Source organism: Microtus ochrogaster, linkage group LG3 (genome assembly GCF_000317375.1).
Source record: "Microtus ochrogaster isolate Prairie Vole_2 linkage group LG3, MicOch1.0, whole genome shotgun sequence".
Classification (NCBI taxonomy): domain Eukaryota; kingdom Metazoa; phylum Chordata; class Mammalia; order Rodentia; family Cricetidae; genus Microtus; species Microtus ochrogaster.
In genome coordinates this window covers 486,252-502,682 of record NC_022029.1, presented here as the reverse complement: position 1 = coordinate 502,682, position 16,431 = coordinate 486,252, and the positions used below count along the sequence as shown (strand labels likewise).

At 41.7% G+C, this 16,431-nt stretch overlaps 1 protein-coding gene across 1 annotated transcript in view; it reads left to right on the top strand.

The window, feature by feature from the left end:
- Nucleotides 1–3,509, top strand: part of Colec10 (collectin subfamily member 10) — a 39,302-nt gene extending 35,793 nt beyond the window's left edge. Inside the window, exon 6 of the mRNA XM_005360522.2 lies at nt 926–3,509. Coding sequence (XP_005360579.1) covers nt 926–1,317 — 392 coding nt within the window. The 3' untranslated portion in view covers nt 1,318–3,509. The remainder of the gene's footprint in view (nt 1–925) is intronic.
- The last annotated feature ends 12,922 nt before the right edge of the window (nt 3,510–16,431 follow it).

The following is a 16,431-nucleotide window of genomic DNA, read 5'->3' as shown; positions in this document are numbered from 1 at the left end:
TAAAAATAAAATTCTATATCTTACGTAACTCAGACTGTCAGAAGTATCTTGAACACATCAAAACCAACATTTCAGTGGCCACAGATTTCTTGGTGAAGTTAAAGATCCCAAAATGAAGCCAAAAGATCATATTATGAGTTGAAGATGATTTTCAATACTTGATTGTATCTTGAAACTCAGTCAGTAGCTAAGTTTCACTTACAGCTGTGTGGATAATCTCAGTCATTGTGTGTGTCCACATCCTAGAAACTTGACCTAAAGTGGAAAAACTTTATCATTCCTAGATTGTACATTGAATTTACTTTTAATAAGCATTTGTCATTTCTTAGATTGTTCTAGGCACTGGATTGAAGAGTATCAGACATGGGCACTGACCTCAAGACATCCACAGTTCAAGGGAAGATACAGAAAAGCAAGCAGAATAGAATGTTCTGAGTTGTATAAAAGAGATAAGATTGGAAGGGGCAATGGGAACACAGAAGACTCCATGTCCAGCAGGGGGCATTGAAAAAACTTTATGTAGGAAAATTCATTTTCTCTGAGATCTAAATGATCATCAGGGTCTTCCCACACATGAAAGGTGTGGATATAGAAGAAAGGGGGACAAAATATACATAAACTAGGTTGAAAAAAAATCGTGAGATGCTCCAGGTATTAACTCATGTTAATTGAACTTTGTTACCAGAGTTGCTATTGGACAGAGATGTATGGGAAGCTAAGGAGGAAGGAAACAGAGGACAAAATGGTAGACTTTTGTTTTCATTTGATAAACAGAAAGGCACAGAAGAAATGAACTAAGTGACTACCTCATTATGACCTTGCAAAAACAGCTCTTGAAGCGGAGCAAGTGCATTAAGATCTGACATTAGATAGGTACTCGCTTCTTCTTATCTTGATTATGATATTCTTCCTCTCCTCCCTTCAGTTATAGCAGGGATCCGAGAAACTGAGGAGAAATTTTACTACATCGTGCAGGAGGAGAAGAACTACAGGGAATCCCTGACCCACTGCAGGATCCGGGGAGGGATGCTAGCCATGCCTAAGGACGAGGCTGTTAACACACTTATTGCAGACTATGTCGCCAAGAGTGGCTTCTTCCGAGTGTTCATTGGAGTGAATGACCTTGAGAGGGAGGGACAGCACGTGTTCACGGACAACAGCCCACTGCAGAACTACAGCAACTGGAAGGAGGGGGAGCCTAGTGACCCCTATGGCCATGAGGACTGTGTGGAGATGCTGAGCTCGGGCAGGTGGAATGACACCGAGTGTCATCTTACCATGTATTTTGTCTGTGAGTTTGTCAAGAAGAAAAGATAACTTCCCTCACATTACACAGTCAACTCTTTTCCTAGACTTCCCAGCAGTTCCATCCATCTCTGCCTCCCTAACTACACTGCCTTGCTAAGATGACCTAAGAATCCCTTATCCACTAGCAGCTTCTTCTGTGTCAATTGTGACAATTCTGTACATAATGTTTGTTTGGGACATTGTTGGGAATCTTTATCTCTTTCTTTTATTTAGCCCTCTGATTTAATGAAGGAAGACTCTAGAACTCCAAAGGGGAAAGAGAGTGTTATTCCTAAAGAACATGTTTTAGATAGTCCTTTTGTGAAATTGCCCCCTTGCTATTAATGGCTTCATCGTTTTTTATAAATGTATTCAAGGAGACATTTTTCACCTTCAGCAAAGAGAATAGGGGTGGGGGGAAGCCTTCAGAAAACTCTATAAAAGTGTTAAAGTGCGACTCTCTACAAGGCCCCACCCCTTCCAACAAATATGTCACTCCTGGAGAGATTTCACGGGAGGCCTTTCACGCTCTGTAAGTTAACGTTGCTGGGGACGCCCTTCCTGCTATTTTGACATCACAGGGCTATGCCAGGCACAGCATTTGGAATGTGTACAGACTCCTCAGTTACCGAGTTGGCAGCATGCTATCTCGAGCTGCAGATCAAACCCCGAAGCCGTTCTTGTCTGGCATTTGAAAATAAACAGTTGAACAAATCTCCAGCTTATCTCCTTCTAAACTGATGCTCCACTCACAGGTTGTGACACACGACGCAATTGTTTAAAATGCTGGCAAAGCCATTAGTGAGCTAAGAGAAGCAGATTGGCGGCATATGTTCTCCTCAAGCCATCTGCTCATGACGTCACCCATGACTAACTGCATGAGAGATGGGATTTACTGACATTCATTCCGTGAATTCACCAAGAGTCACAAGCCCATGTCCTACCGAGTCCAGAGAGATGGCATAAATAGATGAACCTGAAGGGCCCAAGCCCCGTAGCCACTAAGCACAGCCTGCCCTTTGAAGGAACCAGCCCCTCATTAGCTACCGCTGTTGCTGCCACTCAGGACCCAGCACCCCTGCCAGCCAGTGTTCTGACATTTGAACAGAAGTCAGACAGCTGCAACTTTATAACTCTGTATTCTTAAGTGTTGACAATTAATCAATATCTAACCTAGATTTTTTTTTTAAGACCTACAAACGTCTGCTAGCCAAATTGTGAACTTTCGATTTCCATCTCTGGAGAAAGTTCTAATTGTGCCAAGTGTCCTTAGGAAATGATGACATCAAAGTCAGGTCTCTTGTGGATGCCTTATTCAGTTCAGCTCAACAGGAGAAATTTGTTAAACCTTTGACATTTACCAGGTTATTAAACTAGTTAGAGTCCCTTTTGAGGATGTGACATAAGGTATCTGGAAAGCTGATTAGTTTGATACAGTTACAAACCAGGGCACTGTGCCAACTGCCAGCCAAGATCTCAGAGAATGGGAACACCCAGAAACACACAGAGGAAAAGAAAGAGCTGAGAAATGACTGAGAGACGAGAGAGGCAGCCAAGAGCAAACACAGCCTAGGGCGGCTCCTGTTGGATCCATGTTCGCAATTGCTCTGTGTCCCTGAAGTCTGAATATTTTGAACATATGGCAAATGCTATCCTTTCTATTACAAATGTTATAATGCTAACAGTAATGCTCTCAATAACTCATTTTAGTTTGGAAAACACTTCTAAGAGTCGTTGACAGCTTCAACGAATAGAACCCATCCGAAACCTTGCCTGGAAGAACCTCCTAAGACATTACATATTTGATCATAATTATATGAACATACATACCTTTTACTTTTTTTCAAGTTAAAGCACCAGTATATAATCCAGGCTGTCCTTGAACTCTCAGTCTTCCTGACTCAGCCTTCTGGGTGCTGGGTAACAGGTGTGCATCACCCTACCCAGCTGAAAACGTACCATTGGGATGTGTTTTCTGTTTTGTAAATGTTTTTAAAGGTAAAACTATTCATTGTATTGCCTTCCTATTATTATGCCTTCATACTACAAGCATAATCCTTTCATATATGAGGGAAAGCATCTATTATATAATTTTGAATGGTGATTGAAGAATAGCCATTTTCCATTGGTCCTGTATACATAGACCTTTATATAACATAAGGATGTGTTTCACTGTAACTCTAACAGATGACAGTTTGTATTTCAATGTTTGGGTAATTTAATAAGCTCTTATAGAAAATTAAAATACGTTTCATCTAATTTGCACCCACTGCCCTTGTTCTATGTTTCGATGCTTATAATTGAGAAGTCAAATCCTGAGATCAGCTGGGGAATCAATAGCAAACCCTTAAGGGAAGGAGATGCCAGAGAAAGAACTGGCCTTGCCATGACAAACATCATCAAAATGACGTCCGGTATCACAACAGTCTCAAATCCTAAAAAGTGTGCAACATGACCAATTAATTTAAGTTGTGTTCATGAGTCACAAGAGCAGAGATGGAAAGCATGTGTAGTAACCAACATCTCAATCATTGTGACATCTCAATCATGGGTAGTTTATTCATGGATGGAGTGAGTATGTTACATGGGTTTAGCATCTTGGCTTGTAAAGCCCACCTGAAGGGTCAAGGACAGGTGTCTGGGAGCAGTGGGATAATGAAGTCAAAATCAAAATCCTTGTGCAGGAAAGCTTGAAGCTTCCATGAAGAACAGCTGTGTTTAGGATAACAGCAGGATTCATTAAGTTCAGCCTCTATCATAATACCATATTCTAATATGTTTCGGGTGGTATCGTATTGAGGTGAGAACTGGAAATGACATGGAGAAGAAATGGAAGCTCAGATTTCCAGCCTCGTGAACAAAACAGACTTCAGATCCTTTGTACATCAAGCCTATGATAATGAGGTTCAAGACTGAAGGAACTGCCAAGATTATATAAAGGCATGCTGCCTTTGCATCGTGTTGTTATAATATCTCTTCTGCAGTACACTAAAATAAATTGGCTGAAGAATTTTTGTAGGAGGATTTACATCACCCTTTCTCAAAGAGTAACAATGACACATTTGTTCGAATATATTAATTCACCTATTTCGGCTCACTCATTTTCATGTGAACACGAAGTTCCCACGTCATTGTATACATTCACCCACACTATTTCCTTACAAGATAGACTATCCTTGTGTTAACATGAACAGATATTGACAGGGGCCAAGTATTCATTCTGCTGACGTGAAGGGACTCTAGCCAGCATGGGCCTGGCAAACATACCTCTGGCAGGTCTTTCTCTTCTGCCTGATTCCTTCTGCCTTGCTAAAGAACCGTTAGATTACATTTCTGAAGCTAGCCACCAAGGTCTGTTCCCTTATTTGACCACTTTCTCATCCTCCTGAGACTGACCATCAAGGTCCAGCCACCAAAGTATTGAAGTTCAGAAATCAAAAGCCCCCTTTGGTTCACCTAATTAGCATGCCTAATTAAAGTTAAACACCTTATCTGAACACAGGGTTTACCATTTTACCTTTACAGGGGTTTATATATTTTCCTATGTGCCATGTCTATTTCCTCTCTATCCAGAGACAGTCCTTTGTCTCCCTGGGACAAATGCCTCTTAGCCCTCTCCTTTGTCCCTTTCCTTTCCTCTCCCTTGGTCCCTTCCCTTTCTCTATGTTCCTCTGTCTACTGCCTTTATCCCTCATCCCTGCCCTCTGTCCCTCTGCGGCAAAAAAGTCTCCTCTGTGCTGAGAACTTTGGGGGTCCTAAGCTAATAGGATTCCTTTCATGACCTGTACCATGCAGTTGGTAAAACTCTGATTTGCTGCAGACTGTCCATTTGCTAGTGCAACATGAAGTGGGGAGAGAGGCGATACCATCATTTTACAATTGACTAAACTGTGATTGTAGCTAACCAAATCTATTATTAGCAATTCGTTTTGGGAAATAAAGAAGATTCCTATACACCAGTACAATTTAAAATTATGTAACACTTGGGCATATGTGTTGTTCTTGCGGATCTTAACTGAATTTATCAATAGTTAATTGCTGCTTTTTGTGTGTATCTGGTCAGTATGCCTCCAGGAGCTGGGTTGAAGATGGGGACTGGTCACAGTCCACCCTTTTTTATGTATTGGGAAAATTCTAGTCATGGAAAGAATACTCAAAATTTCAACCACGGTGAGTAAAATACCCAAGATTACAGTGATATTTTATTTGTGTTTTAATAAATAAAGTTTGCCTCAAGATCAGAAGGGAAAAGCTAAACCACTAGAAGAGGTATACTGACACACACCTCTGATTCCAGGATTTGGGAGGCAGAAGCAGATGGATCTCTATGAGTTCAAGATCACCCTGTGGTATACAAGATCGATGCAGAAACAAATCCAGGTGGTGGTGGCCCAAACCTTTAATCTCAGTACTAGGGAGTCATACACTTTTAATCCCAACACTAGAGGGAATATAAAATGGGAAGGGAGAGCAACGCTGTCAGCTTAGTCTGCTTAGCCTGCAGTTGCCCAGTCTTGGAAGAGGTAAGACTTCTTTAGTGGCTTGGCTGCTTTGCATTTCTGGTTTTCAGATTGAACCCCAATATCTGTCTCTGGGTTTTTACCATTCATGTTACACAAGAAGTCACAGGAGCATAGCCAAGTCTTGAGAAAATAAAGAAGCATTCACTTTCAATTCAATAAAGTGATTGTAAATATTAAAGTAAGAAGCGTAGTCTGTGTGGTATGAAATCAAGGGATGAGAGGCTCTTCCCTGGCTGCCCACAACTTTACACAGTTATTACTGAACCGCTGCACATAATGGAACCCTAGAGAAAGCGAGACAGCAGAAATGATATGTTTTGGAAATGGACAATTTCTAGAAATGTTAATGCTTAAAAACCTTTTCCTCGAATTCCTTCTGAGAGTTTATCCTTGACTTTTCTAGTCTTTTCAAGCATGCACATCCTTAGATGTTGAGGGATTATTCTACTGCACACATCCCAGGGTATAGACAGAGACTGTATTTCATTTCCTGGCTGCTCAGAAAAATCTCACAGAAACTATATTAATTACAACACTGTTTGGTCAATATCTCAGGTGGCTTTCTAGCTAGCTCTTACATCTTAAATTAACCCATTTCTATTTGTCTATGTATTGCCATGTGGCTGTGGTATTACCTCATTTACCTCATTTTCTACATGTCTTGTTTCCTCGCCCTGACTCTGCCTTCTTCCCTCCCCTATCTCTGTTTGGATTTCCTGCCTTGCTATATTCTGCCCTGCCATAGCCCAAAGCAGCTTTTTTATTAATCCAATGGTAATAAAACATATTCACAGCATATAGAGGGGCAACCCACATCATTTCCCCTCTTGTCTAAAATAAAAAAGAAGGCTATAACTAATATAATATAATATAATCTATATACAATAAGGCAATAACTACATATAATATACACAGGCAATAAACAATGTCTAGTCCATTTGCATTTGACAAATTCAGATAAAATACTCCATATCTATTCTATCTTGTGTCTGTTTATGGTCACCTGAGCTTGTAGCACTGATAAACTTTGGTTCCGCAGGATGAACTTTATTGCAATTGAACTTTGGTTCGTGTCTGGGACAAGAGCGGGAGGAAGTAAGAGGTTACTCAGCCTCCCACCATCACCTGGAGCTAAAAATTCTTGTAGCAATTAGTAAATCAAAAGGGGCTGTATGTCAAACTAATACTTACATAGGTGATAGGATCATGGGCCTAGTAGATAATTTAAATGGAGACGTAGTTGGCCAAACACGAAGTTTCTGAACAAATTTCCAAGAACAAACAGACTATGATACAGAAAAGGATCAAATTTAGCAAAATCTTAAAGATATGATTTTCCAAGAATCCTAACACCCCATGGGTGCCTGAGGGCATTGGCCATCTACTACTGCATGGAGAAGTTTCCCTGCCACTCTTCCTTACACCCAGAGCTTCAGCCATGCTCTTCCAGGAGGAGTTTGACAAAGGTGTCTGAAAAGGAAGTGAGATGTGATTTCTTCCAAAACAAACAACTCCCCAAACACAAACACTTACTAAAGTACCTGCTATCCAGGTTTGGGTGAACCAATTAAGGTAGACTTTATTGAAATTGTGGTGAAGGAGATTTATTAGTTCAAAAGCTTAAACTAAAGTCCTTTAACACACAAAGCTATACACTAAGTGAGGAAGGAGGAGGCAACTTCCAAAGGCCTTAGCAGGCATGTGCTTTATTCACAATTGGTAACAAGGAAAGAGGTTGCCTCAAGATTAAAGGAACTAAATGCCTATTATCCCAACAGGTTCATGCTCATTACACTCCGAACAGTGTGGCTGAGAGTGTCCAAGAATTAATGGCAAAGAAAAGTTATGATCAAAGCAAGAATGCTTCAGAACACCAAGCTCACAAAATACTCAGGAATGCAAAGAATTTGGCTGCAAAGACTGCCAGAGGTTTCGAATAGCAGGAACTAGACACACAGTGGTTTCTCTCCACTCAGAACTGAGGTCTTGCTTACAGAGGACACAGGCCTTGCTTTCTGAATATCTCTGTGCAAATATTATCTTGATAATTTGTGGTGTGGGAATTGGTAAAGTCCAAATATTAGTAAAAACCTAATTCTTTTTTTTTCTTTTTCTTCAGGCTTTTGAGACAGGGCTTCTCTTCATAGCAATGGCTGTCCTGGAACTCGCTCTGTAATCCAGGCTGGGCTCAGACTTAGAGAGATCTGCCTGCTTCTGCCTCCCGAGTGCTGGCATTTGCCATCCCTGCCCAGCCAAATCAAATTCTTGAATTTTATAAAATGTAAGAAAAGCCCTTTTGGAGATTCCCTAGTAGTTTAAAGCCCAACCCTGCCCCAATGACACTGATAATCTGGAGGAAAGGGGGTCCTATTCATTTTTTTGTTTGTATTTTTAAAAATTCTCAATGTGCAGGGGTAGAGTTAGCAAATTAGAAATATTTTCACTCATTCGGAAACTGGTGCTTGTGTGTGTGTGTGTGTGTGTGTGTGTGCGTGCACAGGGGTGGGGTGGGGTTGAGGGAGGGCACACGCATATGGAAATCAGAGGACAATCTTTGGTATGGTTCCTCAGAAGCCAAACACATCGGTTTTTGAGACAAGTTCTCTCTAAAAGGCTTTAAACTGGCCAGTAGGCTAAGCAGGATGGCTAACAATCTCCATGTGTTTGCCTGTCTCTGCCTCTCCAGTGCCAGGGTTATTAAGGTATACCACAAAGCCTGTTTTTTTCATGTGGGTTTTGGTGGTTGATGGACACAGCTGATCTAATAGAGATGGTGACATTTTGGCTCAGAGAACAATTCTGTATGGCGCTGGTGGACTTGAAGAAACCAAGGCCTCAGCTTTCACTTTCTCTGGGTTCAAATTGTCCTTTTCAACTATTCCATAGCCGTTGGCAGTAGTAAGTTTCTGATCCACCTTTGAGGAACAACAAGACAGGTTCTCTTTTTCTTCATTAATGGAATACGCCTAGTAAGTCTTGGACTCAGCTCCCATGGTGCCACTCTGACCCAGAGGGCATGCTACCCTTGTTCCCTTTCATCTCCAACTATCAGATTATTCTTACCATCCAGCTCATATGCTAAGAATGTCTTAGACCTAGATCAAAGGAGTAAGGGGATGACTAAAAGTGTGGGAGAAATAAAACGTGTGCACATTTGATTAATTAATCAAGAGTGATAGCTACCAAATTATACATCTGAGCAAGTCTCCTATCTACCACTCATTAGGATTCACTCATGTCAATGGTGCTCAGCAAACTCACATAAGACAAGACACACATTATGGTGGAAAGGCCCTGGGCGATCAATTTTCCTCTTCAAAAGGCTTTGTCAGAAACGACTTATGTTACCCAATAAGACTTTGATTTTGCTTCTCAGTAGCAATGTCACGTACACCTAAAGACCACATTCTAAAGTTTCACACGTTTTTAGTGTCAACTTGGCAATCTCATATTATCTGAGCTTGGGCCATAAACCTAGATGGTTTCCACTTACATTCTTTCTGGTACTTTCCATGGACAAGTTTGGCTATCGAGTACTGTCTAAACCATGCACATAGATTAGGACTTCATGGGACAGTGGGATTGCTTAAAGAATAGATGCTGAATTTTAAAATTGGGTTGAGATCCAATGTATTTAAATATGCTTATTAGTTGTCTGAGACTTTCATACCATGGGTTTTGATAATATTCCCATCTCCCTAACTCTTCTCAGACACGCCTCTTTCTTATTCACCCAACTCTGTGTCTTCCTTTTAATTCTTCAAGACCAGAGTGTATTGCTGAAATATTCTTGGATATGTGGTCTCCCACTGGAGAGTAGTTGACTTACCAGGGGCTGCACTCTTGGAGAAGAATGTCTCTTACCCTCCTAACAGCTAACAGTCTCAATAGTTCTGTGACTAAGGATGGAGCCGTGTCCCTAACTTCTCTCCCTGTGCTGGGATTTGCTCTGGTTTGTACTTCACAAGTTTTGTGTGTGCTGTCAAAACGGCTTTGAGTTCAGATGTGCTCAGAAACAGTCAGATGCCCCAATCCAAAGATAATACACAACCCAAATTATATCACACACATCCCCCACCACACACATCCACAAATGCAATGTCTTGTCCGTGCATTTATCCTGCACTACTTAGTTTAGCATATTAGTATTACAGTTTCATGGACAGAAGAACGATGCTTGCCAAAACTACCTCAGCTACAACATTTTTCTTATTGAGTACAGAGACTTCCCCTTTTTCCATAAAGGCAGTAACTTACACTTTCTTTTTATTGTACCCAAGTTTCCTGTCTCCATGTTCTCGTGATTTGGAGCTCTTATTAAGGGAGACAAGAGTTACGAGAACACAAGCAGTGACAGCTAGACAGCCAAGAAAGCTTCAAGTGGCCAATGGACAGACAATGTATAGTGTGCATACACTCTACAGAGAGATTATTTATGCCCTGGGTTCGAGAAGGAGAGAACACACAAGATTTCATCACACTGCTCAGAATGGTAAAAACTGTTTTAAATTATTAGCTACTTATTTGGGGGATTTTCCATCCAAAATTTGTGAATCATATTGAACCCAAGCATATGAAATGATAGGAAGTGAACCAGCAAATGAGGACGGGTTACTGTAATGATTTCTATAATGTGAAAATGATTCTAAGTATTTTATACGCAATTTTCATTTTTATTATTGTTTACCATTTTATATAGGGAGAGTTGAGTCACAAAGACTAAGCAACACCATATGGTTACTTTGTTAAAATTTCTGTGATCCGTGTCACCTCAGTAGGCCCTAGGAACCATATGAGATGAAATCAGAGGGCTATGCTACGCCCTTAGCTAGGCCTGTGAAAGCTGGCCTTGCTCCTCACTGAACACTATAACAAGATAGCTGGCCCCTGCACGCTGGAGAGATGGCCCTCACCGCCACCACAGGCTGGGGTGAACCGACCCTGAGGACATGCGTGTAGGGGAGCTGACTCCGCCCACTCGCCCAAGGTGGATGCCCCAGGAGCCTGGACCGACCAGTTTGGTTCCTATGACAACTGGGCCTTGGATTGAATCCTAGAATTCACCCCATCTAGGACCAGCAGGAGCTGAAGAAACTGGTTCTGTGGAATGATACCCGCAAGATTCCCAAGACTCGTGGCAGCCACAGGATATCCCAGAGGAGTCCCGGTCAGGATTCAGTGATGATGATGGTGTACCAGAAACCAGAGACCTTGAATCAGACCAGTGACTCAATGCAATGAACATTTTACAGTAAAACTGATGAGACAGCAAAGAATACTATATTCACACTGGAACCTCCATTGCCAGCAGGCCAAATGAAGAGGTGCTGGAGAAACTGGAAAGGAGAAGCGAAAGGATTTTTGTTGTTGTTGTTGTGGATTTTGTTTTGTTTTTGCTGTGGGTATTTTTGTTTGTTTGTTTTGGGGTTTTGTGGGGTTTTTTTTGTTTTTGTTCACTCGATTGATTACTTAGATTTATTTCCTTATGTTGTGGGGGCATGGCAGGGATGAGGGGAGGAAGGGGGGACCTGGAGGTGAACAGAATTGGGGTGCATGATGCGAAACTCCCAAAGAGTCAGTAAGGAAGTTATATAAAAAAGATTTGGTGCAGCCACTTTACCCACTGAAGTGTTAGCAAACAATTGTACTATTCTGTCTCACCCAATACTCTCATGTGAATTTATACTATGGCTTTGCAACTCGTGTTCTGTGTGATTTCTCTCAGTTCCTTTTAAGCCTGTTATTTGCATGTATAACACATATATTCGTGGATATACGGGGGAAGAAAAACTGCGGGCAAACATCACTACTTCGCGACATTTCCATCAGTCACAGGAAGGCTTGAAACATCAAGATATTTCATCTCTTTCTCAAAAGGAACAAATAGATATTTCAAAAAATTCTGCAGATTATTCTTTTCCCTGTCCCTCAAAAGGCAAGTTAAAAATACAGCCTCCCATAAAGGAATTGATTTTAATAGAGATAGAGTGTTCTAAGGGGACATGGTTGAAAACACTTAAAGTCAGACATGATAAAGTTTCCCAAAAGAACTTGAGAGGCGACTGCTCAGATAGAAGAGGGAAGAGAGGGAAGATGATGTATTGGGGTCCCCTGGGCAATGACAATAGGATACTGGAGTGGAGTGTGACAGAAAGATGGAGAGCGAGGGCCCTCTTAAAGGGCATTGTGAGTGCTACTGGAGAGAAGCAGACTTATGGCTACGCAGCGGTAAAGACATGAGGTCCTTTCTTTGGGATTCTAGACTTGATCTTATCCGAAAGGCTGAAGAGTCATCTTTTGTTGGGAATTCTAAAGCATCTAAGTCTTTTACTGTAGAAATAGAATCCCAGAATTGAAAATGCCCTCGTCAGTCTAAAGTAACATCAGTCTCTCTCTTTCTCTCTTACTAAGATGATGTATGTACCAGGCTGTGTTGGTTCCATTTAATATATGAAGTAGCATTTAATTTATCCCTGACAACAATCATTTTCTCACTGTTATATAGCCCTACAGAATAAAGCTATGAACTCTAAACATCTGCAAAGCTTGCATATTGATGAATAAATGAGTGGGCAAATAAATACGCATTCCTTATAACATAACCTCTGCCTATAATATTATCCCCATCACTTGCCATTCCTTGCTATGTGCACATATCCAAACCTATATACCAATTAGAGTAGTTTTCATGGTATAGTCATCTCCCTGATTTATGCTTATTAACTTAGTGTATCTATTGTCCATTCCCTATTATCTACTCACTTAGTTCACTAGGGTTGCTATAACAAAATGCTGTAAGTTATGTTGCTTACAGTCAGACCAAGCAGCAAATGACTTTAATCCCAGTAGTTGGGAGACAGGGGCAAGACCTCTGAGTTTGAGGCCAGCTTGATCTACAGAGTGAGTTCCAGGACAGTCGGGGCTACGCAGAGAAACCCTGTCCCCCCCCCCCCAAAAAAAGGAAGTTCTATGGTTTGGAAACAACAGACAATTTCTCATAAGTCTAGAGGCTGGGAAGTCCAAATTGAAGGCACTGCAGATTTGTGTCTGTTGGGAGCTAAATTCTGAGTTCTTAGATGGATAGCTTTTCATGATGCCACATTCATCTTTGTAGCATAAAAGTCAAAGCAAAGTGTCCAGGATAAAGCAAGTAATCATATTTATCCAATCATTGCTTTATGAATGGCAAAGCTGGGAACAGAAAGTAAGATCATTTGGTACCTCTGGGTTCCACTTTGGGTAAAACGCTGTTGTGGAAACTTTGAGAAATATGGTCCATGTAGACAAGGTAGTCTGGTGAGTACTTAAGATGATTTGCTTACAGAGGTCTTAAGGAAATCTTCACCGGATAATGAAGACCTCGAGAAGTCGTAGCCTGGGCAGCCAGGGGACAACTTACAGACACTGAGAGAGACTCACACAGAGTTAGCTGACAGGAACTGCCTGTAATGTAAGGAGATATCCTGCATCTAGTCAGGGAGGGAAGCCAACGGCTCACCAACTGTCTTGAACCTCCTGTTCCGTTGCCTGGGATGTGCTTCATATTGACCAACTCAATAATAAGCCAGAGGGCAATTAATCCATTTATTGTATTAAATTCAGCCTCTGGAACCAGACAGACAAAATTAAAAGGACAAATAAAATGCTCAAAACGGTAAACTCCAAACTTGCTTTTTTTTTTTAGCCTCTTCTTCTTCTTTCTTCTTTCTTCTTCTTCTTCTTCTTCTTCTTCTTCTTCTTCTTCTTCTTCTTCTTCTTCTTCTTTTCTTCCTCCTCCTCCTCCTCCTCCTCCTCCTCTTCTTCCTTCCTTCCTTCCTTCCTTCCTTCTTTCCTTCCTTCTTCCTTCTGTAATTCAGTCCTACCAGTGGAAGTCTTACTGGCTACAAAACATAGCCAGTTCATGCTCCATATTCCCCATCACTAGGAGATCTCACTAGGGTCACCCTCATAGATGCCAGGAAGTTTCCACTGCAGTGCTTCTACCCCTTCCCAATGCTCCCCAATTCCAACTGTCTCATTCTTCCTTCTGCTCCTCCATCCCTCTTGCTCTCACTCACCTTATCCTTCCCTCTCTCACCCCTGCCTGTGCCCAGTTCACTTGTAAAATTTTTTAAAGAACCCATTCCCAGTGAGGTCCATGCATCCCCTCTAGAGCCCTTTGTTGATCTTTTTTTTTCAGTTTTCAGAGAAATTATATCTATAAATTCAGCCTCTCATTCTTCTCTTTATCAACACAGAGAAAATACAGTGAATCCTATAGGATGATGTAATGACCTGTGGCTGTCCCCAAATGCTTGGTCTTGGCCTTACATCCATCATTGTCTCCACTCTAGAGGAGGCGGAACCTAGGAGAATGGAGACATTTAATGAGGCAGACTAAAGTCTCATGCAGCAGCAGACTTTATTCAGTGTATTGGCGCGCACCGCGGCCCCGTCTATGCTCTATGCGCTAGACCCCAGTTCGCGAGCTTCGGGTAAGGGGCTGGAGGTTGAAAACACAGACACAGAGACAGACCAACACGCAAACCCTTTAACTCTGATACCAAAGCCCCTCTTTATTAGCACCGTGTAGGCTTAAATACACTGCAGTCAATGGCCAACAGGTGAAAATCACATCCTCTGATCCTCTAAGCTAGGCACAGCTTCTAGTAACTTCAATGAGAAGATTCTAGGAGGGAAGAGCAGCTGAAGGCCAGGACTCATTAGTCCCAACAGCGCATCAGGCAACTTACACTGTGAGGGTTAAGAAGCGTCACCTGAGTAAAGTGTACAATCCCAAGGACAAACTGCACATGGAGGAGAAGCTGCATACAGCAGACAAGCCCCGTGTGGCAAAAACATATTTCTCCACCGAGACATATAAACAAATTGTCACAATAGCCAGTGGTGATGAATGATATGAAGCAAACTCTCACTCCTATCCACGTACGTGAAAACACACTCCAAGAAACATCCTGTGTTCCTGAAGACACCGAGATCACAAGAGTCTTGTCTTGTTCTGGATTTTCGCACAAGCACTCAGAATTCTCCTCACAGGACTCCGTTCTTGGACTGCGTTCTGACACATCATCCTGACAAGTCTGAAGGTAATAAGGATTTGATGGAGGATTTCATTAGCATGTAGAGCTAATATATTTCTACGTCTCTCTTCATATCTATAGATCTATCTGTCTGTCTGTCTGTCTAGAGACAGACACATTAGTGCCCATATGAAGTATTAGTATTTGTTCTGTATTGACTTAAATTTAATTGAAGATCTGAATAGGAGGGAGGTAAATATGTGAAATCAGTTCACTGGCATATGTATACTATGACTTCAGCATTGTAGTTACCCAGCGTTCTCCATCTTAGAAGTCCCGTTTCCATCTCGTTCTACTCAGTGTTCTAAGCTCAGTGGGACTTTATATATAACTATCACAAGGCATCGTTAGCTATCTTGTTAAACTGTAGAGTGCCTCCTACACTCCCTCTTTCCTTCTGTTGCCTCTCACCCCCGCCCCAGTTCTCAGTTACCTTGTTCCTGCCAAGTGATTCCACCCAGGGAGGTTGTCGGATCGCACAGCTGTAAGCATGAATTCATTTGCAGTTACGTGTCTCAACTCAAGGCTCCTTCGGAAAGATTTGATCTATGACTCCACAGTGCAGGGCATTTATTTTAGTGTAAAATAATGAGTCCACTCAGCCTTAAAATAAAGCTGGTAGTAAAGAAATATGGGCAGCATTTCCCTCTGCCCTGCTCCTCCTTGGCAACACTGGTTTGAACCTCAATCCAGCCAGCAAGACAATGCTTGCTGTATACACAGAAAACAAACACGAATAAGCCCATAAGGATGTAACTGCTGGCCAGAAGTCAATCTTATAATGCAATGATTGCTTTCAAATTCACTGAAATTTTAGTTTCCCTGGGTGTTTTAACAGTTCCTGGAAGTCTTCCAGGTGGGGGAGTTAGCCATTACAATTTTCCGCAGAGCAAGCATGCAAGCTCTGTGAGGTATTTCAGACGGTTACAAAGCCCATCATTATCTTATTGCCTATTTACACGTATTTCAAGCTGACATTTCAGGGATGAGACAGGGTTTGTTTCTGTTACTTAAAGCAGTGATCTTGCTATTAAGATGACTCGTATCTGGAAGCTTGACAATATGGTCAATTTGAGAACTTGAGCGTGTTCTGGGAAATAGAAGTGCATAGATGCGTTTTCACTTTGCTGGCCCCATCACTGGGGCTCCTCGCTGAGAAGAGAGAATGCCTTCGAGCATGGTTTCTGCTAGTCGTTGTTCTGGAACAGGGACATCCTCCTTGTCCATTCTTTTCCCCCACCACATCTGATGTGGGTATTGGAGATCACGCTTTGTACTTTGACTGTGACAGTCTTTGAAGCTTGACACTTTTTTTTTCAAAAGTTTTGGGATCTAGGGATACTTTGAGGTTTCATACAATCAAAGGCTTTTTAAAGACAAGGATTGTGGTTTCCTTAGCAATGTACCCCCTCAGAAGTTACTAGGTTTCTGATTCTGGTCTGCTTGCTTTTTGGCCCTGTGTGCAAGCACCAAGTTTTTTGGCAGGAAGTGTTCTCAAACTCTCTCTCTCTCTCTCTCTCTCTCTCTCTCTCTCTCTCTCT